This window comes from Esox lucius, chromosome 6, assembly GCF_011004845.1.
Source record: "Esox lucius isolate fEsoLuc1 chromosome 6, fEsoLuc1.pri, whole genome shotgun sequence".
Taxonomy (NCBI): domain Eukaryota; kingdom Metazoa; phylum Chordata; class Actinopteri; order Esociformes; family Esocidae; genus Esox; species Esox lucius.
Genome location: NC_047574.1, coordinates 17219067 through 17244064, shown reverse-complemented (window position 1 = coordinate 17244064; position 24998 = coordinate 17219067). Strand labels below are relative to the sequence as shown.

The 24998-nt window shown below is 42.7% G+C and overlaps 1 protein-coding gene across 6 annotated transcripts in view; it reads left to right on the top strand.

Annotated features, from left to right (window-relative positions):
* LOC105010572 (C-terminal-binding protein 2) overlaps positions 1–24751 on the top strand; it is a 62969-nt gene extending 38218 nt beyond the window's left edge. For 2 of the 6 annotated variants that reach the window (XM_010869949.3, XM_010869943.3), the window contains 10 exons: positions 14930–15084; positions 17796–17940; positions 19136–19342; positions 19885–20099; positions 21103–21233; positions 21324–21451; positions 21557–21707; positions 22025–22099; positions 22602–22656; positions 22973–24751. In XM_010869949.3, coding sequence (XP_010868251.1) covers positions 14930–15084; positions 17796–17940; positions 19136–19342; positions 19885–20099; positions 21103–21233; positions 21324–21451; positions 21557–21707; positions 22025–22088 — 1196 coding nt within the window. In that variant the 3' untranslated portion in view covers positions 22089–22099; positions 22602–22656; positions 22973–24751. Of the gene's footprint in view, positions 1–7170; positions 7952–14929; positions 15085–17795; positions 17941–19135; positions 19343–19884; positions 20100–21102; positions 21234–21323; positions 21452–21556; positions 21708–22021; positions 22100–22601; positions 22657–22972 lie in introns of those variants that run through there. The other 4 variants (XM_010869945.3, XM_010869942.3, XM_010869947.4 and 1 more) reach the window with 3 other exon arrangements.
* The last annotated feature ends 247 nt before the right edge of the window (positions 24752–24998 follow it).

Below are 24998 nucleotides of genomic sequence, written 5' to 3'. Positions count from 1 at the left end.
CTGAAACCCGGAAACGCTGATCTGGCTTTAATTATTTAATGACGTTTTTGGAAGAAGCTCTTATCGCTTATCGAGAGCAATATACAGGAGCAATTAGGAATGCTCAAGGACAGAAAGACTAATTCAATTTAGTAACCATTTGTTTATTGGTCAGATGCATTAAATGCTGAGCTTTCTACCATCCTTTAATAAAGTATGGTACATTTTATAAGGCATATTTCTCCATCTACCTGTTCCACTCTGCACTAGGATGTTCTCTCATTCAAACCTCCTTTCCATCTGTAGAATATGGAACATAAACTCTGCTCATATCCACATCCAGTAGAACAAGTGAGAGTGTAAACATGCTTCTGCATACTCAGCTCAGCACTTTCATTCATGACTGTGGTTGTGGTTTTGAGTGAGGCAGATGAAGAAAAAAGAGAGTAGAGGATGAGAGATTGTGGTGATCAAATCGTGATGAGGGAGAGAGCAAAGTTGAGTGGAAATTCCCTGATGACATCTGTGAAGGATGGGCGAGAAGTGGATGAGGCTGGAGAATATGGTACACATTCCATGGTATACTAATCCCGTAGTAATGAATAGATTATAATCCCTCATTTCCAAATTCTATGTGCAATAGAAAGGGTCGTAGCTGGACACACAATTTTACCATGTAATCTGATCATCCTTATCATTTAGCTATTTTGTAATATAATTTATTCCAGAGCAATTTCTAATAACTTTTTTGACAAAGATGATTTATCGGAATGATACAGTATGGTCTGCTAACTGAGAGAGTAAAAATGGTTGGGGGTTGAGGGGGAAGGGCAGAGCGAGTGCTGGATATGAAAATGAAAAGGGAATGAAATGAAAGAAAGGGAAGGAGAAACTGGAAGCCCTATCCGACCCCACCCCTCCTCCCTCTCTTTCACACTCTCTCCTCCCTCTCTTTTACTCTTTATCTCTCAGCCAAGCAGGAGGTCACATTGAATAATTCATCCAGAGATAATGAAAACTTCATGGGTATTAAATTACTGTTCAGAAGTGACTGCACAAACCTTTTTTTCTCCAGATGAGAATATGGGATTTGTATTTTTATTTTTTTGCTAAACCTTTATTTTACCTGGCAAGTCAATTTAGAAAAAAAACATATTTACAATGACCTGGCAAATGGCAAAATGCCTCCCGTGGAGACAGGAGCCAGAATTCAAAATGAAAAAACAAAAGACCCATGGCAACAACCCAAGTACAAAAGTAAACGAACTTGCACACTTCCTGACACCACAAAACTACATGGAAAGAGACCCACGACATGGCAGAGACGCAGCCTGCCAGCCTGGCATGAACACATGGTGGTTAGGCAGCATGAAAATGACCTAATGTGGTCACTACACAATATGGCCCAAACATAGGCACAAACAACAGGACCATCACATAAAGCAGCTACAGATGTCAATGGAGTCCTTGAGTCCAAGGTGTCCATTGTAGAGTTCTTGAATGTGGCCAAACAGGGACCAAACTATCTTGCTGAACTGAATTTTCCAGCTTGTTAAAGTCTCTGGCTCCAGCGTACCGAATAGAGGAGCGAGCGACCCAGGGAGATGTTGGCTTTTGGGACCTTTAACAGAACAGAACTGCAGTAGCAGAACTGCTGCTGTATTTGGAAATGAAGGTTGAATTAGGCTTCTCAGATAGGGGATTTGTGGATCTAGCATCAGATTTCCAAAGATGGCCTATTTAAGCGAAAATAACTGAGTAGAGTGATGTATCAAATAAGGAGCAGGAAATGTGGAGATTTTGCAGTGATGTCACCATGCAGACATCCTTTGTTTTACCAGAGGAAGGCCATCTTGAAAGTGGAATTTCATTGTCTGTGTGTCTATACGGTTAAGGCTAGTAATAAAGGAACATCCTGTCAAGGTTATGAATCCTGCCCTCCACCTTGACCCGTGTGCCTTTTCTAACCTGTCCTTTATCTACCTTACAGAAGGAGTTCTGCAATCGCCAAGGTAATTGCTTGGTAGAGTTTGAGGGCAATGTCTGCAAGTCTAAAACAAGCTACCCCAACAACAATTCATATCCACACATACCTGGAGCATATAACTGTGTTAGATTATTGAGTTAAAGCCCAGACTCTAGCACTAAGAGTCAGTCACTATCCATCCCTGGCAAGACATCATCAGCACTGCCAAACAAGTTTTGCTACTTGTTTTGACTTCCTGCTGTAAGTGTGTATTGGCTGTTGGTGTTTTTCTGTCAGGTGAGTTCACTCAAAGTTCAACCTGAGCCTTATGAGTATATATAGGACATGTACAGTATATCAACTGAGGCGTCTCAGTCTGTCGTAACTCATGGGTGATTAGAAAGTTCTCACAACAGTTGTTTCCACTCACAGTTGTGTTATGAGTAGTGTATGCATGTTCTACAGTCTGGTAAATTGGGATGAGGGGTGACTGGGAGATGCAACATTTCCTCCAAAATATTTTATACATTTGTGTAATGTTAAATATATTTATATATATATATATATATATATATATATATATATATATATATATATATATATATATATATATATATATATATATATATTTGTAGAAAGAAATGTTCTGGCCGGTTGTGTATACTACTCAGTCAACCTGCAGTTTGATAATCCTCTGGGTTAGGGGTCTGTGGAATTGATGAAAACATTTCAAATGACAAATAATGTGTTATGATATTGTTTGATGTATTTCAGACTGAAACATCCATAACAGTCAGTAATCTAAAATTACCAAAATGTCAAAGCTGTAATGTTGGTGTCATCCAAGCCTTCTATATGAAACCTCAACAAGACCTAAAATTTGCAATCTCAAATCACATTAGCTAGTATCTTAATTTTCCCATAAAAGCATGTCCAATAATAATTCATTTCTTCGGTTTTTCAATACATATACGACTACTTGTCGCTATGCAAGGAGTACTGTAGACAAGCATTAAGTTTTGATTATACTTTGTCCATTCGGTGAGATTTCAGAATTCAAATTTTACATGCAAATGTTATGTCCGTAACACTGGATTGGCTCTCCACCACCCCCCCACCCCCCATGTGCCCAGGCCAGATGGCTTATGTCACACAGAGAGGAGGAAAGGAGAGAGAAATAGAGAGATTATAATGAGAAGAGTGGAGTTCCCGAGCTGAGACACCATCCCCCAGAGATACAACATCTGGACTCCACCTGCTGCAGTGCCATCCTCCTCTCTCCTCCTATCTCCTCCTCTCTCCTCCTATCTCCTCCTCTCTCCCTACCTCTTCCTCTCTCTCTTTTTCTCACACGTTAACATCAGTTAGGGATAGTATGCTGAGCATTTCTTCTTTTCTAGGCTGGCACCCTGGTGGTTTTTCAGGTTTGGTTAATGGAGTCATTTAAAAAAGGCTCCAGCTGCATCAGTGTTTCCTGCACTGCTATTCTGCAGCGGCGGTACGCTGAATCTATGCCGTCACGGCCAAACAATTGTATATTTTGTCTGAAACTCAAGCGCATTGATGTTTGGCTCTGCTGTACAGGCTTCGCCGTTATGACTCCGGTGTTTGGAGTTAGACGTTCGTCTCCGTTGTTTTCCATGTTACAAAGTTATTAAGCAACGCAAGGAAGCCTAAAAGGAATGAGGAGTTGAAGCGATAAGGAGTTTAAGCGAAAGCGTTTCAGCTTCAGTTTTTTGGGGGGTAGACAAAAATATATACATTTCAGTATGAGTATATGTGCAACTTGTGATTTGCAGTATACCCAAAACCTACAAATGATGTTTATAATGTATTTCTGATGTTTGGATGAATAGGTGGATTACAAATCCCTATTTAACAAGCTCAGCAGTGGCAGCAACAAAATGTGCTCATTGCCTACCGGAGTGGAGCGCTGAAAGATTCTTTACATGCACCGATTGTTCCCATTTCAGCAAGGGAATAAGTGGCTCTATTACCACAGTAACCTCCTGCCCTTTAAGATGCTGCTAAAAATACTAGTCTCATCTGTGATGTTTTATCTTAGATATCTAGCAATATAAGAAATTAATTATTAGTAGGAGAACATTTATTGTTTAAGAATAATCTGTGTAATGTAATGTTCATTGGTGAAGTGGCAGGTTTTTAATACACCTGCCACAGTGACTGGTGTTTTTGGTGTTTTCCATTCCTATCTACATTCCTATTTTATAATAAACATGTCTTTCTACTGCTGCCTTGATTGCTTTATCAACATTTAGATGGTGGATAATATAAAAAAACACATTAAAAATCACACAAACAAAAAAGGCAACCCTCAAGATTCATCTTGCATGTTCTTCATGTTTCTTTTACCTCTACTTGCTTAGCGCTGTTGTATTGTTGAATTATTTCCGTTATTTGTGAATTCATTTAAGAAATAGTGGTTATCCTAAAGGTTTAGAGGTGAAATGTCCACGCAGAACATCTATATATTTACTAGTTGATTTAAAATGATTTACATTTAGATCTTAAGTTTTACAGGGTTGTTTCAAGGACATCTACAGTATTATAATTTTTAACAATCTCTAACCCGTTCTTACATTGCAATTTCACTAAGTCTATGATTCAAGGGTTTGTGGCGCTTTACATTACCACATGTAGCCTATTCACTACAATCTAACAGATATCTTCCATTGTATTATATTAATTCTGTCTTTCAACACATTGCTTAGCTGGCTAATAATAGCAAGCAAAGTTCACCAACATTTGGAAATAGCCTGGACAACACCATCTAATACAGTTAAGACAGTTTTGTATGCCGTCATCTTAGCTATTAAATCAGCCAGCCAGTTAATTGCGCATGCACGCGATAATGATGCAAACAAACACACCTGCCTAATAAAACACAGCTGTAAAACTAATTGTCCGAATACTTTTGGTACCCTTAAGTGGGGGGGCTATGTGGAAACCTGCTGTTATTTCTTTATTGTACCTGTCCATTGTACTATTTGTTTTATTTCAAAGCCAAAACAACAAAACTTGTGTCACTGTCCAATTACCTGTGAACTGCACTGTACACCAATCAGCCGTAACATTATGACCCCCTACCTAATATTGTGTACATCCCCCTTTTGCCACCAAGACAGCCCTGACCCGTTGAGACTTGGACTCCATTAGACCTCTGAAGGTGTGCTGTGGTATCTGGCACCAAGACGTTTGCAGCAGATCCTTTAAGTCCTGTAAGTTGTGAGGTTGTGCGTCCATGGACTTGTTTGTCCAGCACATCCCACAGATGCTCAACTGGATTGAGATCTGGGGAATTTCGAGGGCAAGTCAACAGCTTGAACTCCTTGTGTTCCTCAAAACATTCCTGAACCATTTTTGCTTTGTGGCAGGGCGCATTATCCTGCTTAAAGAGGCCAATGCCATCCGGGAATACAACAATGGTCTGAAGCAATGCTCAGGTAGGTGGGACATGTCAAAGTAACATCCACATGAATGGCCGGACCCAAGGTTTCCCAGCAGAACTTTGCCCAAAGCATCACACTGCCTCCGCCAGCTTGCCTCCTTCCCATAGTTTATCCTGGTGTCATGTGTTCTCCAGGTAAGCGACGCACACACATCCGGCCATCCACATGATGTAAAAGAAAACCTGATTCACCAGAGCAGGTCACCTTCTTCCATTGCTCTGTGGTCCAGTTCAGATGCTCACTTGCACCATTGTAGGTGCTTTCAGCAGTGGACAGGGGTCAGCATGGGCACCCTGACTGGTCTGTGGCTACGCAGCCCCATACACAACAAACTGCAATGAACTGTGTTCTTTCACCTTTCCATCAGTACCAGCATTAATCTTTTTCAGCAATTTGAGCTACAGTAGCTCGTCTGTTGGATCGGACCACACGGGCCAGCCTTCGCTTCCAACGTTCATCAATGAGCCTTGGTCGCCCATGACCCTGTCACCGGTTGACCGCTTTTCCTTCCTTGGAGCACTTTTGATAGGTACTGACCACTGCAGACTGGGAACATCCCATAATGGCTGCAGTTTCGGAGATGCTCTGACCCAGTTGTCTAGCCATCACAATTTGGCCCTTGTAAAAGTCGCTCAGATCCTTGCGCTTGCCCAATTTTCCTGCTTCTAACACATCAACTTTGAGGACAGAATGTTCACTTGCTGCCTAATATATCCCACCCACTGACAGGTGCCATGATAACGAGATAATCAGTGTTATTCGATTCACCTGTCAGTGGTCATAATGTTATGGCTGATTGGTGTATATTGCAACTTTATCCAAGAGCTTGGACATATGTTTGACATTTGACACATTATAACATGCTTTCCGTATTGACAATATTGTTATCTAGCACCATTTTACATTGGTACAGTTAAAATGTGTATACTTCCAGCTTATGCACAAAGGACTAGTTTGTAATTATATGTGGGTGTCAGCAATATCTTGCATTTGGGACTTTTGCTATGGACCAAATACACATTTGGTTGGAATTTCCCTTGAGTTGTGTCTGAAGGCCCATAGTTACAGTGTTAGTCCATTGTTTAGTTGTGTCACAGCCAGTAGCTAGCATAATTAGCATTATCTAAATTTTCTTGAGGAAGTTAACGCTCGCAGTGTGGCTTTGGCAACATGGGTCAGGTATCGATCAGCCATCTGTGTCACTGTTTACATTCTTGAATAGTTTTCTTTGCATTTGAATCATTTAGCAGACTTTTATCCTGGTAGACTTACTGGAACATTTAGGGGTTAAGTGCCCAACTCAAAGGCACAGCAGTGTTTTTACCTTGTTGGCTCCAGGATCCAGATCCTTTTGGTTACTGGCCCAACAATCCTTATCTTTCAGCTTGTGGTTAACAAAGGCTGTCTTTCAGTTGTGGTAAACAATAGATTAATGTGGATTCTGGCACTAGGGCCTTCAGACATATTACAAGGTAACAGTAATTCCACAAAAATAGTTTTCCTTTGGTGTTCGCAAGGGATGACAATGAAGTCGCAATCTTTTGTTGATCCTTTTGAAATCACAGGGGCAATGCCAGCTTCAGAGAGAACACATCATATTCATTGAATGGGTTGGAAAAGAAATGGGATGGGTTGTTAAGAAATGGAGAAGGGGGAAGGAGAAAAATGACAGAGTGTGAAAGGGAGCAAAAAAGGGGCTGGCGTTCTTCAAATGCTGTGAGAGCCAGATCACAAGTAATAAAACAGAGGAGAGTGAGGAAAAGAGGGAGAGGGAAAAAGAGGGAGAGGGAAAAAGAGGGAAGGAAAATATGTTGAGTAAGGGCAGAGCGAACGGAAGAGTGAGTCGTCCAAGCCAGGAGCGCCGCACCACTCGTTTTTACTGGCACTCGTTTAGGGATTTTTTTTTCTTTTCATTTTTCTCTGTCCTATTTTTCCTGCGTAGCTGGGGCTCTCTGGTTTTCTCACTTGTTTTCCCTGTCTTTTCATTCTTCCTTTCTTTCTCTCTCTCTGCCTCACACAAAGGCTGGTGGAGAAAGCCTGCGATCTGATTAAATAGCCAGAACGGAGTGTGCAGCAGGAAGGAAGGGACCGAGAGAAAGAGGAAGACCGAAATAAAGGAGATATTTGCAATTGAAGAGAGGAGAGTAGAGTGCCTGCGGATGCTGGCTGGAAAAGAGCTGTTTATGCTCTCGGAGTGACGCCGCTTCTCAGTCCCAGTATCCAACCAGGCTCATCTCCCTGCCTAGAACCTCCTCCTGCCCCCGTCACCCCCAACCCGGCTCTGAAGTATGGAACAGCTGGGGGTAAGGTGAAGGGTGCTTTCGGACACTGAGCAGCGGATAGAGACTAAGGAAGGAGAAAGGAGAGAGGGAAAAGGAGGAGAGGAGGGAGGAGGAGGCGAGAGAGAGAGGCGGAGGGGATACCCTCAGGACCTACTCTGAGAATCCCCCCTGTCCACTTTTTTTTTCATATTTCTTTTCATTTTATTGCCATGTGGCTCTTTTAAACTGAAGAATGTGGAGACAGCATTTCCCAGGCAAGAAGCATGTTTTCTTCTGTGTGTGCGTGCGCGCCGCGCTTCTTTAAAGGCTTGATGCAATACCACCCCTATATGTCTGCGATGAAGTGTGTCCTGAAAGAATGTGTTTGTGCGTGCGTGCACACCGAGCGTGGATGTGTCTCACTCCTCGGCTTAAAGCCAGTGAACTCTGTAACTCAGAGAGGAGAGGTGAGTGAGGGAGTTGGGGAAGGGTCGTCATGAGACTGAAGGTGAGGGGGTGTTGGTCACTGAAGGACAGTCATGTGTGTCCCCAGCAGACAGTCAACCAGTGACTTTGGTCCGGGTCATGTGCATGGGCATTATGCAGCGTTTAGCTACTTTGCAGGCAGTGTGTCGTTATTAAACCAATAAATCACTGAGTGCTCGTGTCTATGGCAGGCTGTGTGTGCGCATGAGGGCATTGCGCGCGTGTGTATGTGCGTGCGTGCGTGCGTGTATTTGTCTCCCTGCGGCGTATGCTCCCTCGGTGGATGTATGTGTAAAGAAAGCCAGTTGGGTTGAATGGGAGCCCAAAAGTGCTGTCCACTAGTCGCTGTCAGAGACGCCCGGGGGTTCTCTGTCTCTAGAGTGATTGTGCTCTAGAGGGAGCCTCCCTGGAGATGCACAAAGGCTGCCATTTAGGGCCAAGGACAGACGTCTCTCTTTCTCATTCTTTCCCTTGTCTCTGTAGGTCTCTCCCTGATGGTCTTGTTATCCTCCACTCTCTCTTTCCCTGTATCCCCTGTCTCTCTTCCTTCCTCTCTGCCCTCTCTGTCTCCTGGCAGAGGAGGGGTTGGCTGGCGGGGCCGTGGCAGGGAGGTGCTAGGGTGGGGGAGGATGGCAGGCAGACAGGACAAGCAGGAGCTTTGTGTGTCTACAGGGGGGTTAGGGTGTGCCGGTGGGGGGGGGGGGGGGGTGCTGATATGGTCCAGTGGGGGCCTGAAAGGGAAAAACCTGCCAACAAAAGAAGATGACGCCCTCTCGCTCTCTCCGCTCCCGCTCTCACACAAGCAGGCGTGGACTGTACACAGCTGACGTCCTGACCCTGTGGTAACTCACGCCGCACTGTGGTGAACCCTGACCTTTTCCTTAATCAGACTGTAAAGTGCCAGAGAGAAGGGGCACCAGAGCGCGATTTGAAGAAGTGTGCGTCCGCGTGTGCAATCGCGCACGAATGCGATGTGTCTTTTTTGTTTTTTTGGTGCGTGAGAGCTGGCTCTGTGTGTCAAAGTCAATGTGCCAGTGTTCTGGAGGAGCTCCAGTAGAAATAAGAAGAAACTCCAGAGAGAGAAACACTGCTGTCACACTGCCCGTTAATGTCCTGTCTCTCAGTCCTTGTGCCAGGACTCCAACCATGCTGCCGTTGGCTATGACCAGTCATAGACACATACTTTACACTTCACACTCCTGGCATATGACCTGACACACACACGACGTAACACATATTCACCCACTTTTTTAGTTGAAGTGTGGAGCTCTTTTTTTTTTTTTTTTTTTTTCGTGTGTTGTCTCACGCCACAAGTTGAGACCCCCACTCTACGCCAAACTGTAACAGTGGCCTCAGCTTGAGAGTTGCTAGGTAACAAGAACCAGCTGTTGGTCCTAAGCCATTGAGCCCCTCTTGGCTCTTCATCTACAGCGGGAAAGCGAGCTGTTTCTAAACCCCGTTCTGAACTGGGCAAATGCACCGCGGCTGAGCCCCTGACATCACCGCACCATGGAAAATCCTCCTCACTTCCTTTTGTTTTCCCAGTTTTATTGTTCAGCAGGCTGGGGACTAAAGGCCTGGGGACGGTATATTGCATGTGTCACACTGAAAGACTTAAAGGCATTGGGGCTCTGGTTGTGCTGTGTTTTGTGGTCTTATAGGAGAGAATGACCGGAGAGTGGGAGGATGATGAAAGAGTGGGTGGTTAGGGTAGAAAGACATAGCTATTCTCGCAGTTTGTTGTGGGGTAAATGAGGAGTGCAGCGCTTTGCGTTGTCCAGCTACCACATTATTCTATAAGCAAGTATGCTACACATTCTTTTTGTACTCTGGATGTGTGAACAGCAACAGATTTTGGCCTTTTCAACCTCACATTTCGGATTTCTCCCAGGAATGTCTAGAAACAGCTGACAGCTAGTATTCAAGTAGAAGTTGAAGTGCGTCATTTGACTTGTATGTGAAAATCCTGTAGCCGTCAGCTGTTTGTACATGTTCCCTGACATGATTGAGCTTACCACTCATTCTGTTATTTGCAAGATACTTAATACTTAAGGTTTAAAATGCAGAGGATGATCGCTTTACGCATGATTGAATATAAACGGATGGTGGCTCCTTTTGGAAAAACTGAAACTGAAGAGGGACTCTTTCTCAATTATTATTATGAATAATGATGCCTTTATAAAGGAAATTATTCTTCTCTAAATCTGTGACTCAGGCTCTGGTAGTGGAGGAGAAGAACAGTTTGATCAGAGATCCATTTGGGACCTGGACAGCCCATCAGATTCTCTGAGGGAAAAGCACACTTTGAGTCTTTCTAAAGATGGCCTCTATTTCTGATGTTGGAATCCAAAAAGGCTTTTAGTGGCAGAACATCTGGGCTTTGTCTGTGGAGACGTGCTCGTGTGTCTTTTCCAACTGCCAGCGTCTTTCAATTTCGTACTCTTAGGAATTAGTCTCCAGGTTAAAAGGGAAGCATCACAACAACACAACGGGTGTTGACCCTCTCCTGGGTGATCTATTGACTGTGTTAACTAGTGTTCTTTCATAACGGTGCATGTTCAGTCAGAGTAAAAACATCTTAATTTGTTTCTGTCCGAAACCATTATGTACACACTGAGCAGGTCCTTCTAGCTCCGGGTGTAAGAGTCAACCTACTAAGACTGTTAGTGCATCAGGGTATCAGATTGGTTCAAAAGATAGTTTAGAATCTTTATCCACTAAAAGAAAAGGCAAATTTTTCAGTATCCCTTAAAAAGGAGACTATTATTTTGTCTATTGTAGAGTCTTTCTGCCCTGTTTTGACTAGTTTCTACCCCTGCCCTGGTTTCCTATGACACAGTTTTGGGTGGGGCTCAGACTAGCCAGCCAAACTCGTAACTTGGTTCTAAGAGCAATTCAAACAAGGATCAACCAGAGCATTCAGAAATAAAATGTGTGCTTTCCAATTCAAACCATGTCTCTTATTATCATTATCAATGATAATATTTTTAGTTCAGAATGTATTTTATCAATTTATGTAGTTAAAAAAACTGTTTTGGCCCCTAGAGTAAGTGGTCAAGTCTCAAATAAAGCATTGCAGTCAATCTAATTCCATGGCTTTTTGAGAGGGCTTGTTTTTCCAGTCATATCTATCCCCCAGTGTTGGTTGTGTTAAGATGAGATATGAAAGAAGCAATACAAACCAAATTGAAGAACATTCTTATCAAGGATTTGGCTCCATTCCTTGTTGTCTGTGTCTTCATGTCTCCCAGTTCCTGCCTCTGAAAAGCATCGAGGCATCCTCTCGTGCCTTTTTCTCAGGAGTGTCTTCCAGCCACTCTGCCATTTAGCTCAGATTGGTGAAGTGTCGCAGAGAAGGTTGTCTTTCTGTTAGGTTGCTCAGTTTGGTCAGCCGGCTCTGGCTCTAGAACGGGTCTGGGTAGTTCCATAATCTCCTAATGATGGAGCCCACTGTGCTCCTGGCGACTTTCAACACCTTTACCATATACACACCTCCTCACAACTCCATGGAGGATTTCTACAGTTCCCTGAACTTTGTTGCATTGTTTCTGCTCTGGCTCGCACTTTCAACCGTGGGATCTCTTACAGACTGGTCTCATCTTTTCTAAATCATGTGCGAACAATTAGGTTATAGAGGCATCTCAAGGATTTTCAGGAGGAAAGTGTATTCACCTAAGCGGAATTTGGTGTGTCATTGAAAAAAGTAATTCCGGTTTGAATACTTTCTAAATGCTCTGTATATATCAGATCATCTTTAGCATTTTGAAAAGCCAACTTTCATCAAGGTTATACGTGATCCATGGTTGGTGTACTTGTTGAGTGTTGTGTAATCTGTAATATCCATCAGCTGTGGTTGTGGTGGATAATAATGGATCATATTTTCAATACAGATTCTTGGACATTCACCACTGCTCATTTGCTTTTCTGGGATATAATCATTTTGACATTTACTGATGCAATTGAAAACTGTGTGGTAAAGTTAACATCCTATCAGAACATTTGCTGAAGTTTATTTTTTCATAAATAAGAAATAGTGTTTATTTAATAAAAGAGTACTACTGACTTCATCCATAGTCCAGAAAAATGGGATGGCAGTGAATCCATTTTAGGGCCATGTACACTATTCAGGCTGTTGTAGCAATGTAAAAAAAGGCATATTGCCTTCTGCTGACCTTTTAAAACATTCCAAATGGATTAAAAACCTTTAGCCTATATCAATAAATATTTTTACCAGGAAATCTCCAATATTTGATATCTTTTTTCAGATTCTGTTGTAATAACAGTGAGTGTAGGAATGAAATATACTCTCTAAATAATCATATTATTGTAATTACCATTTCTGTATTGAACCAAGCCTTTTCTTCAAAATGTCAACTGATGTTTTGACCTAAGACCTAGAAATCCGCAGACTTTGGCTAATAAGTTCAGTCTCCTCAGAAAGCCTGTTCATTTCATGTAACATCCATTACGCTTCACATCATAATTTATACTGTGCTTGGTTTGTTCGTTCTGTGAGACATCAGAACTTTGATTTTGTTTGGAAAAAGTACATACAAAATCGAACTTCTGATGTCTCACAGAACGTCTCACATAACCATGGACTGGTCCCTAAATCAACCAATGCCCTGGATGTAGAGAAGGGTTACCAGGAAATGCGTTAAGTGCTGATTTAGGATGAGCCATACTGGTGAGCCTGATTGGACGGATTCCTGGTACCAGTACCTATAATGATGGGCCTGGTAGACATTGGAACATGTCTTTGGGGTGTTAATTGCCACATGGACATTTCAACATTTCAGCGATACCTAAGAGAAAGACCTGTCTGTTCCTGGTACCAAATTGACTGAGAATCACTGCTTGAGTATCTAACATGTTTTGGTGTCAGCGAGTGTTTCTAAACACATCCGTATGGTTAAAAAGAACCACTTGAGAATTTGTCCTGAACCAGCTGTGTGGTGATAAGACCCCAGTGGACATATTTGTTCTGTAATGACCATCACATTCCCCATGTGATGGTCAGAATTAGTCGACTAGAGCAGCTGGACAGGATTTATCCACTCTAAACGTTTGTGCTATGTGGGTTTGCGCATGTGTGTGTATGTGCCTATCTATGAGATTATTCAGTACATGTATGCATACATTAGCATGCATTATGGTGTTGGCAGCCTTCTGGTGCTGTAGACATGATGTGACTTGTATTTGACAGAAGGGTGAGACAAGTCTTGCTTCATGTCATCTCTTTCCCCAGGCTGTTTTAAAATGCTTTTCAGAATGAGTGATTAGGTATTAGGTCCTTACCAGCAATTCACCAGCAGTTGATCATGTATGTTGTAGAACTTCATGGTCTTCCTTATTATAGTTCTGCATGTCTGTTAGCCTCAAAGGAAATAATGAAGCATCAGTGTTTTGACCTGCTTCATAGTGTTGCCAGTTTTTTGCTAGCCGTTGTGTGTTAGTGTATGTGAGTTTGGGCAGTGGGGGGGAGGGGGGGGTATTTGTGAGTTTGCAACCTGCTAATGGGGTATTTAAAAGTTCTCACCCATTGTGTGTTTTAAAGAGCACCGAAAACTATCTCAACCATGAGATTTGTGGTGTGTAACATCCAGTCAAAGTGAAGATAGCAATAGCATGTTCGCTACAGGATCACCTGACTTATCAGCTCTGTGATTGGACGGTGCTCATGTTAACCCAAAACTATTAAGTGCTATTACATGTTTGGTAATAGATGACTGTTACGTTCATGTATGCATGTTGCATGAAATGAGTTGTCAGCCCACTAACTCTAAAATTTACCCATTCTTGTACTCTTGAATTAAAGCTGGGCCATGGTCTGTTGCCAGTTGTTCTTGAATGTTGCAGATGTTTCAGATGAATTCGTATGAATAATGAAGTTATAAATCAATGATTACCGTGGTCCTCATTCAGCCGGCACAGGTTACAGTCTCTACTCACTGATATGGGGGGTGGGGTTGGATCTGCTCCACAGAAGCACAGATGCTACTAAATAAAATATTTCATAATCCTGCCCAAATCCTGTAATCACCATGACAACAGCAGTAGGAAGCGAGGGAGTAGAGGAGTGGCGTGTTCTCTCTCTCCCTCTTCCCCACTTGCCTTTTTTTGGGGGGGGAGGGTTTCGGTTTGGGTCCATTGTGCCCAGTCGGTCTTCTGTTTCTCTCTGTTTCCTTCTGATTTGTATCTCTGGAGTGCTGCTGAAGTGCTGCTCACTGGTGTGTTACCACTAAATCACCAGAGGATGATATACTGGTCACACAGTGTGTTTGAGGTGAAGGTTGAGAGATTGATGCTGGAAAAGATACAGAAGACAGGCACTTGTGTGCACGCACACACACACACACACACAAAGTGCCACTGCATGTTGTGATAGGGTGGGAGTGACCTCATGGGGAAAAATACCTTGTTGCTTGGTAACTGGAGTAACCGGGAGTCACAACAATGGAGATGGGTTAGTCATTTGATGATGTACTGTGTGTGTGTGTGTGTGTTATTGGTCTTACCAGGTGAGAGGGATGTGATAGAGGAGATGTCAGAGTATTTACTCTATCAAACTGTCGGTATGTGTTTGTCTTTGAACATGTGCTGTTTTCTGAATGTCCACGCACACCAGTCTACAGAATACTCCCATGTGGTTTATTGTTGACAGTGTCCCTCAGGTTTTCGGGGGTTCCTGTGAGAGTGTGTGGGTCGTCTGGTACATGTACTGCAGGCGTGTGGCTTAATATAACGAAGACCTTCTCTCTCTGTAGGTATCCGTCCCCAGATCATGAATGGGCCCATGCACCCGCGCCCCCTGGTGGCCCTGCTGGATGGCCGTGATTGTACGGTGGAGATGCCCATCCTCAAAGACCTGGCCACGGTGGCCTTCTGTGATGCCCAGTCCACACAGGAGATCCATGAGAAGGTACAACACACACACTGGTGTGTGTGCTGACACACAGGCACATACAGAATTACATACTGAGCTATAGCGCTCCTTACATACTCAAAAGCAATATACCAGTGCAGGGTGTGAACTGAACCTTCCCCTGGGGTTGGTCTAGAAGTCAAAGCCGCCGCCTCCAGAAAACGAGTACCGGTACGAGCGTGGGGTCAGATCTCCACCACTTCTATTCTAGCGTAGCCGTTGGTTCACATTAAAGGAGAGCTCCAGCTACATGATCCTAGCCTATTAAAACTGACAAAACTGTGCATGTCCCTCCCCAAAGAGTCTGCTGCACACCAGAATCTCAATCGGATTGGTCTGAGACGGGGGGAGATCACTTTTTGGGAACCTTGCCGGAGCGTGGACATCTCAATGGGTTGGTCACGTCACCGAAGTGCACCTTAGAAACAGTGGGTCTGTTTAAATGTAACACATTGAAAGAGGGCAAGATTAGAGACTAGCAAGACGTATGGAGGGAGGGACAAAGTGAGAAAATAAAGTTCTGCTGACTTCATTCTCTCAGGACCCCGGTCCCTTAACAGTCTCCTGCTCACGCACACCAAAGCCTTTCTGTCCAATCAGCTGTTGTGTTTGCGCATTAATTACACACTGAGGCGGCCCGGGCTGGGTGTAGAGATGTTGGCAGAGCTCCCACCTTTGTAACCAGTCAGCAGAGTCCACACACACACACACACACACACACACACACACACAAGGAGAAAGGGCCCCACACAGGGACAGTCGGTGACATGCAAGCAAACCCCAAACACAGGCTCACATTCAGGTTCAAATAGACATTCACACACTGACTCATCCACACAAACACACTGTATCAACGCTTCCATTCTCATACACACAATTGTGTTCCCTTTCATTCATAGATGCGCACAACTTCGCCTGAGGGAGAAGAGCATGTTTAGATCAATGACGGAAGACTGAGTCTGTATTTTTCTAAGCCAGTGACAATGCATTTGAGCACTGTTTAAATGCTTCAGTGGCTTACTCTCCATGTGAAGACTGTGATACTTTTCTCTTGGATAGCTGCTGACTTAACTTTAATGTTTTTGAATGTGGGGAAAAGAGTTACTGTGCTCGGGCTTTCTTTTCCTGGGTTTTTGTTTTGTGTGTGTTTTGGCCAACCATAAATTAATGATAAATAATGTATTATGTCATTCTGGAGTAAATTTTGTTTTAAGTATGAAGACACTATTTTGATTATGGTTTGTTATAATAGGTTTAGCCAATGTCTGACTAAATTGGCTTGGTGTGTTGGCGGTTTGTACTTCATTTTGAGTGCATCTGTATGTCCTTTGGAAAGTCACACCATTTGTAGTTCGCTGATATTCATACTTTTTAAATACAATATTGTCGGCTGCTCGAAGGCATGGCCTTTTATAAATATGTTTCAAGTATTGGTTGTAAATGAGAGGATTTAGTCTGAGTTCCATCCTGCCTATAGGTATTGCCCGCTCAATGCCCACATAGTTTACTGTGAATAATGATGAGAAGGTTACAGAATGCTAACCTCCCCTTTTGTTATAGTGTGAGATTAGCATGCTTTGTTGTAGTCTCTAACGTTCCAACTACTCATTATTCAAGATCCTTAGAAACATCGTTCTGCTCAATTAAGATCATCCATCATTTAGTTACTGTTGGGCAAAACATAACCCAAAACACAAGACAACCAGAGGCATCCAATGAGTTTGTAGAGTTACGAGGTTGATGTTGTCATTGCATGCAAAGAACATAGGAAATACTACACTTTCAGTTGCTTTAATACACTTTATAACAGCGATTCATCTAGAGGTTCACTAACTTTTTCAGACTTTGAATGTTGACCAAATTTGTTTAGTGAATATATTCCAATGTGCATTTGTTTTCTTAGTTTAGACAGGTTTACTTAATTATTAGAAGTTTCATATTTTGATTTAAGAACACCTCATTACTTTTTAGGTCATAATTGAGCAGAGCATTAGGAGAACCTACACAGCTGCATCATGGTTATCAGCGTAATTTTGGGTGGAAATGTCATGGTTGAACGAGTAGTGTGGTAAGAAGCACGATGGCTTGGCAGGATGTACTTAGAAGGACACGTCCTGATCGGCTTTCCCAAAACTGACTTTCTACAATGACCTTGTATTTTCAAACTGGCCCACCGTCTTTATAAAACAGAATCACCAGTTTAGTTTTTCAATTTAGCCTGACACATTGTTCAACATTTACCCCCCTCGCTTAATGACACTCAGAGCGTTGGTCATTACAACCCAGTATTGGCTCCAGCCAAACTGGCCTGTGGCTAGCAGCACAGCCTAAACAATTACATGAATGAATGAGGAGAGCTTTAACCTTGGAGTAGCATTTAGCGATGACTCCAGCTAGCTGTAATAAAACCGTTATGGAAATTCACAGCTATGCTAATCTGGCAGGCCAGACTAATGCAGCTAGACGGAGGAGAATTTAAAGCAATTATTTACACAAAGCGCCTTATAGGGGCCACTTGCTATGCTATCTGTGTTTCTGGAAAACCATCAGTTTAATATATGACCCTGTCTGTCGTCAGCCTAACCAGGCTTGCATATAAAGATGGTGATAAAGCAGTGCTTTTGACCCATGTACACATGCGGACATGTGAAGGTGAATTTTGTCGATTGAGCTCTTTTAAATATAACATGATGACGATTCTCCATCAGGTGTTGAACGAGGCAGTGGGGGCCATGATGTATCACACCATCACCTTGACCAGAGAAGACCTGGAGAAATTCAAGGCCCTGCGCATCATCATCCGCATCGGGAGCGGGTACGACAACATCGACATCAAGGCGGCCGGAGAGATGGGTGAGATGGAGACAGAGAAGCCAACTGTACAGCTGACAGGGCTGACCCAACAGCACACCGCTTTTCAGCACCGCGGTCTAGACCTTGTCTGAATGTGACCGGACCCAACACTGCTTGTGTACTTCCACATGACATATGGACCTGGAGTATTATCAGCGGAATACACAACTGGTGTGAAAGTATTAACTTCAAATAGTCGCCAGCGTAATTCATTTTTTCTAAACACCAATGAGTTCCTTATAAAAAAAAAAGGAATATATGTATATATTCGTTATATGTAAATAGGTATTGAAAGTATGTATATATAACTGCGTTTTAGAAAGACGTGGGACCTGCACATTATCTGCAGGTTACTGGTGTATTTTTTTTACTTGCTACAGGGAGATTAAACAAAGCTTTGAGTCACAATAACCTGGTTTCCACTCAAAAACAATGAAATAAAATGTGTACACAGCAGTTACTGCATCAAACTGGCTTGATTGTAGACAGAGAAAATCATACAGGAAATAGTCATAGTTTATTTGCTGTTGATTCAAGCCAATAATCAATTATTTGTTGTGTGCAAATAAATTGAAGACCAACTTTTAATGAATGACCACATTGTAAATTAAGGTGATATGAATGCAGCAATGTGAGAAAGTTTAAATATAATAATCAAATGAACTATCTGTTTCTTTTCTGAATCACTTTGACATAATAATAAATTACTTCTCACAAATTCAATTTCTGATAATAATCTTTTCTATCTACACAACTTTAAAACAGACTCTTTATCATACTAGCCTAACCATAAACAGCTCAACACACATAACATTAAATATGATTACAGTTACCAGGCAATCATGATCGTTTCATATTTAAAATGTGTAATCTGCAGTTCAAATACTGTATTTGCTTTGCGTTCTTGATAAGTAAAATAATAGTAAGAATAAGTAAGTAAAAGAAAGATAAGTAAGAATTGTTTCCAACACAATCATTTTTGTATTAATAATTAATGTAAGCTACATTGCCATTGTACATTTGCTGTGGTAAACAAGGGAATGAAATCATTTTTAAGGACGTATTTCAGGACATATTGTCCAGTAGATACATGCCTTAGTCAGGTTAATTTGCTACACTAATATGTTGTGATTACAATAGCGGTCAGACCGCCCAGCGCTGCGACCCTCATCCTGTCATTCCTGTCTGTTGCCAGGCATTGCGGTATGTAACATCCCATCAGCAGCGGTGGAAGAGACTGCGGACTCCACTCTGTGCCACATTCTTAACCTGTACCGGCGGAACACCTGGCTGTACCAGGCTCTCCGGGAGGGCACGCGGGTCCAGAGCGTGGAGCAGATCAGAGAGGTGGCATCTGGGGCCGCCAGGATCCGAGGGGAAACACTTGGCCTCATTGGCTTTGGTAAGTAACGTCAAATGTCTTCAGCACCAACAAATTCGCTCTTGCTAATAATTTGTTGGTAACACTACTTTTAGGGACACATTTATTAGGACTGAATTATCTTTAAGGCGGAAATATAGTGTGTTTGCATACATTCATTAGACAGTGTGCTGCAGAAATTGACTTTTGATCATCGTTGACAGTGATGATCTTTCATTTAGCAGCGTTGTTTAACAGCCTGGGGTCAGAAGCTCTGTAAGGTTTTGTGGGGTTCAGAATTGAGGCAGTTCATGCGACTCCTGTCACAGAGTCGATCTATGGCTTGGGTGGCTGGAGTCTTCTCACGTCTTGTCATTATTGATCCATTACACTTGATGTTTAATAGGATCTTTACCGGAGTCCTAATATGTGTCAATAAACACACATTTAAAAGCCTTATTAGGTAACTCTGCAAATGTATGAACTACTAATGAATATCTAATAAGCGTATGGTAAAATAACCGGAGAGCAGTTTGTTGATTCAGCGCAGCCGCATGATTCGGATCTGTTGTGTACATGTGCAGGTCGTTCAGGCCAGGCGGTAGCAGTGCGGGCCAAGGTGTTTGGCTTCAACGTGATCTTCTACGACCCATACCTGCAGGACGGCCTGGAGCGTTCCCTGGGGGTCCAGAGGGTTTATACCCTGCAGGACCTGCTCTACCAGAGCGACTGTGTCTCCCTACACTGCAACCTGAATGAACACAACCACCATCTCATCAATGACTTCACCATCAAACAGGTACACACACACAGTACTTGAATAGTCCATAAAGGGCCATGGAGCGTACAGGACCATATGGTCCAGCATGTCTCATTGTTGATCACCACTGCCACCTACTGTCAACTTCTTTAAACAGCATGGAGGTCTAACATCTATTTCTTCTAAATGTGACATGCGGTCTCATCAAGAAAGAAACTGACTAACTCCCTTGATATATTTCTCGAACACCATCACTGTTTTCATTCTTTGTATCTCGATGTGTGTACATGTGTGTGTTTGTATATACATTGAAATCTTTGGTCAAGATGAAAGAATTACTTTTGTTCAGATAATCCTATTTCATCTTTGACACTCTCCATCGGTGCCCAGAGGTTTGATTTCATTTTGGGTGATTTCTAACTAAAATGTATTGACTGATTAGCCATGAATCACACCATTGTACGGTGAACATTGTAGCCTTTCCATGCACTGCTTTGAGAAAGCTATGATTTTCACTTTATAACGGTGTGATTCATGGTTAATCATGTGCGAGAATTCAATCCCCAGATAAAGCCCCGCCTCCACGCCAATAGAGGCTTTAAACTTGGTTTTGAGAAAACATGATTAGAACGAAGGTGGGAAGAAATTGTAATCGTAAGAAAAAGAGAACGTAGAAAAAACACGTTTGAACAAAGACATTTTAAGATTGGATGCGAAGGTGCATTTAATGATTTTAGCATACACTTTTTCCACGCTAGAATATATTTTTTTCACACGATTGAATTTCGTTTTTTCATACTGAGATAAATATCTCAGTTACGCTTTTCTTTTCTCACAGTCAATACATTTGAGCTCAGTTTGGCTCCACATTAAGCATACTGCTGGGCATCTTAGATCTTGAAAGCACTTCAGGCACAAACTATACTATTGGGCTCCCATGTACATTCTCCAGGAGAGGGACTATTGCTTGGTGTCTGCATACGTCACATTTATCTACCATGTATTAGTTGTTAGTAGAACACAGGTTTGCTTTTGTTTGTAGATGCGCCAGGGTGCCTTCCTGGTCAACTCTGCGCGGGGAGGTCTGGTGGATGAAAAGGCCTTAGCCCAAGCCCTGAAGGAGGGCAGGATACGAGGGGCCGCACTCGACGTCCACGAGTCAGAACCCTTCAGGTGAGCGCGTGTCCGTCCGTGGGAATCATTTTTATTCCGTCAACTCTGTTAAATCCACCTCAGCCACTGTCTTTCTCTCCCGGCGTGTAGCTTCACCCAGGGTCCCCTGAAGGACGCCCCGAACCTGATCTGTACCCCTCACACGGCCTGGTACAGTGAGCAGGCCTCGCTGGAGATGAGAGAGGCAGCTGCCACCGAGATCCGCAGAGCCATCACTGGTACACACACACACACACACACACACACATGCATCACACGGTTGGCAGTTGGAAACATCCTTAGACCTGAGTCCTGACTGAGGCCTGTTTTGGTTTGTGACGCAGGCCGGATCCCAGACAGTTTACGGAACTGCGTCAACAAGGAGTTCTTTGTTACAACAGCTCCCTGGTCGTTGGAACAGCAGCAAATGCAGCAACAAATGCAGCAACAAATGCAGCAACAAATGCACCCAGAACTCAACGGTGCGACGTACAGGTACGAAGCTCAGTCCCAATCAAAACGGAGGAAGCCCGGTCCACGTCCTCCTCTGTGTGTTATTCACATGAGCAGGACTTGGAACATCGGTACAGCATGAGTCATTTCCATGCTTTTTTAGCTCCCTATATGCAGTATACGATCACCTCTTGTACGTTGAACCTTGATAGTGTTTTAGGCTCGGTTCCCTTAACTGAATATAGTGGAAGTGAAGTTGATGCCTCCTGCTGTTTGTCCGACAGTGTGTTGACCTCTGTCTCTCACTCTATACCTACCTACTCTCTCAACTGGACTGAACTACTTCTCTTACACAGCAGAGTCAACCAAACCATGGTACAGGCCATAGCAACGGGGGGGATGCAAGACAAATTATATACCTAATAGAGACCCAGGTAAATACTACCAATGCTGACCCACAGTGACAGCCCCAGGCCGGCCCATATACTGAAAGTAACAGCCTAGATAGGTCTGCTTTATTTCCCATCAGCCAGTGTACCTTTCCTGCCCACCCTATTACTGACCAACCTGTTCTCCTGCTAAAAGATTTGAACAATTTGGCTAAGATCTGTTAATTTAATAATTAGCAGTTCTTAAATTAACAGAAATGTAGCACACAATGGCGTACATTTGATTAAATACAATTGAATCGCTGTTGTATTCCATATTTTGCCATGCGCAGTAAGTATGAGGTCTGCTCTGTATTTATTTGTGACAGTATTTGTGACACTTTCCCACACACGGCCCCCAGCATCTGTCCCCTGAAATATTCTGTCAGGGGTCTTTCCTTGAACCTTTCATCTCTAGTCCCAAATCATTCCTTTATGCCTAACAATATTGTGTTGATATCTGAGTGGTTTAGTAAATCAAGCTATATTTTTCTGATACGTTTGTCAGTTTCCCAAGAACAACAGATGAGGTCTTGTGGTCGTTTTGAATCCTGAATTGACATGTAAGACTTGAATCAGTTTTCAGATTTCATGTGATGTCTGTTTTGCACCACACAATTTCTTCTAATATGTAATTTCACTTGATTTGATTCGGTTAAAATTTGGCAACTTAAAATGACCATCATACTTAGTTTTTTTATCAGCGGACAAGCTGTCATTTACATAGCCCTCCAATTTCTAGGGAGTTTTTCATAGGCTGAGTACTCCCTGTAAGCTTGCCTTACTTTACTGTAACTCTATGATGCACTTATCCGAGTTGAAACCTGAGGTACTACTGTTTTGGTACCATGTGACCTGACTGTTGTCTCTCTGGCACAGGTACCCCCCTGGCATAGTGGGTGTGGTCCCGGGCGGGATCCCTGGGCCAATGGAGGGGATGGTGCCCGGGGGTGTGCCCACCGCCCACACCCTGTCCTCTGGTACCCACCCCTCCCAGGCCCCATCCCCTAACCAACCCCCCAAACACGGCGAGCCCACAAGACAGCACATGACCGAGCCATAACTGTCCATCCAGGGAGGAAGGAATTCACACCGTTAACCAACTGGCCAACTCACTCTTAGACCAGCAGACTGGTGGTTGAGAGTTCACACACAACACCTGAACCAGTGGGGACAGTGAATATGCTCACACGCTCCTACTCACAGTGGGAACCGTCAGGACTCATGTTCCAGGGATCTGAACTTCTCATTTCTCTTCCTCCTTGTTTAGTTTTTATTCAGTTTAAGTGTTTACTCTTTAGATTTTCTGGAAGATTCCCATGTTCTCGGACACGTTACTGTTTTAAGGCCTGTACATCTTGACTGACCCACCAAAGGGAGAGCTCGGAAGGACACCGTCATTATTTGTTACTGGCCTGCTTCAACCCCGCCCGCTCCATTCCATGATTTCAGTATTTGTATTTTTCAGCTGTCTACCTTGTTCTGAGACACCTTACAAGTGACTGTCTTTATGTTCGTCAATAAATAATAAAATTGCATATTTATCAGGCAGTAGAAACAGACAATTGGTGTTGCTAGTTGCATCAGCAGTCTCAATGGAGACCTCTAAACCATGTCCTACTGTCTCTTACCCCATATGCTATTGGACCCTGAATGTACAGACAGGATTAACAGACACATCAGGAGTGGGTCTTATGAGCAGGAATGCAATCACCAACAATAAGCCCAAATAGATTAAAAACAGAACTCAATTTAAGTGAAAACGAACCTCTTGTTTTAGTTTGTGCATTGTGAACATATCTCAACCCTAAGAACACCCAGATTTTGATCTTGTGAACTCCCTTTTAGTCATCTAATATCTCTGAAGAGATTCTTTGATGCTCCATGTTCTTACGCACAAGGGGGGCAAGAGACACATTTTTGTTACGGTCATGATGAGAATTTGAGACAATGTGAACTTTAAACTGTTGATTAATTAACTTTCATTCTGACGTTGGATCCAATAATCACACGGAATCTGTCACTAAAATAATGAAATAAGTTCTGTAAACTGTAAAGCAGCTCTGCTTCTGCCTGGACCTCTACAAAATGGATTTGGAGATTCTCAAAGGTGTTTATAAAGCAGATGGATCTCTTAAATAAAAAAAATTTCTCCTCACCAAAAGGACCTAAACAGTAGCACCTGCCAGACAGTAAAGGGTCTGGAAAATGAGGTAACTGACTCAGGAAAAATTACTTTTGCAGATCATATTTTTCCCAAATTCTGTTTAAAAAAAAGAAAAGGTCTGGATCGTTCTCCGTGTTTCAACTTTTTGTTCACTGTTATTTTTTTTTTTTATAAATCAAATCTCTTTTTTGGTGTTTAAGGTTTTTCAGAGTTCTGTTAGATTTGTATTGCCTAGTTAAATGTTCTCATAATCATAGTCATATGTGAACCACCTTTTTCTTTTTGGTTTTCTTTTCTTCTAATGAAAGCCAGTTGGAGCTCTTGGAGGCCTTGTGCACCCTGTGAGCAATAGCAAAACCCTTCTAGTGCCCCGACCCAACGTTAGCAAGACACGGCTGCTAACAGATTGTTTGGTTTTTAGTGAGTATTTGTATTTGTTTCTTGTACAGCATCCAGTGCAGTTCAAATAAAAACTAAATGCTGTTCTACGATCAGGCTCTACAAGGTTTTTGTAATTGATATTTGACTTATTCATGCATAGTAGGTTTACAGTTAAGTCTACTAGGTGTATATAGTTAATAATGTAATGATCTTCAGGGTGCCGTGGTATAATTGGTTTACCAGCCCCCTGAGGGTGTTAAACAAATTCATGTTCGCATAAGAGCTGTAAAATACATTATATATAAGGATGTGTAAAAGACACAGAGCACTGTATTTAACCAAGTGCACCACAACATG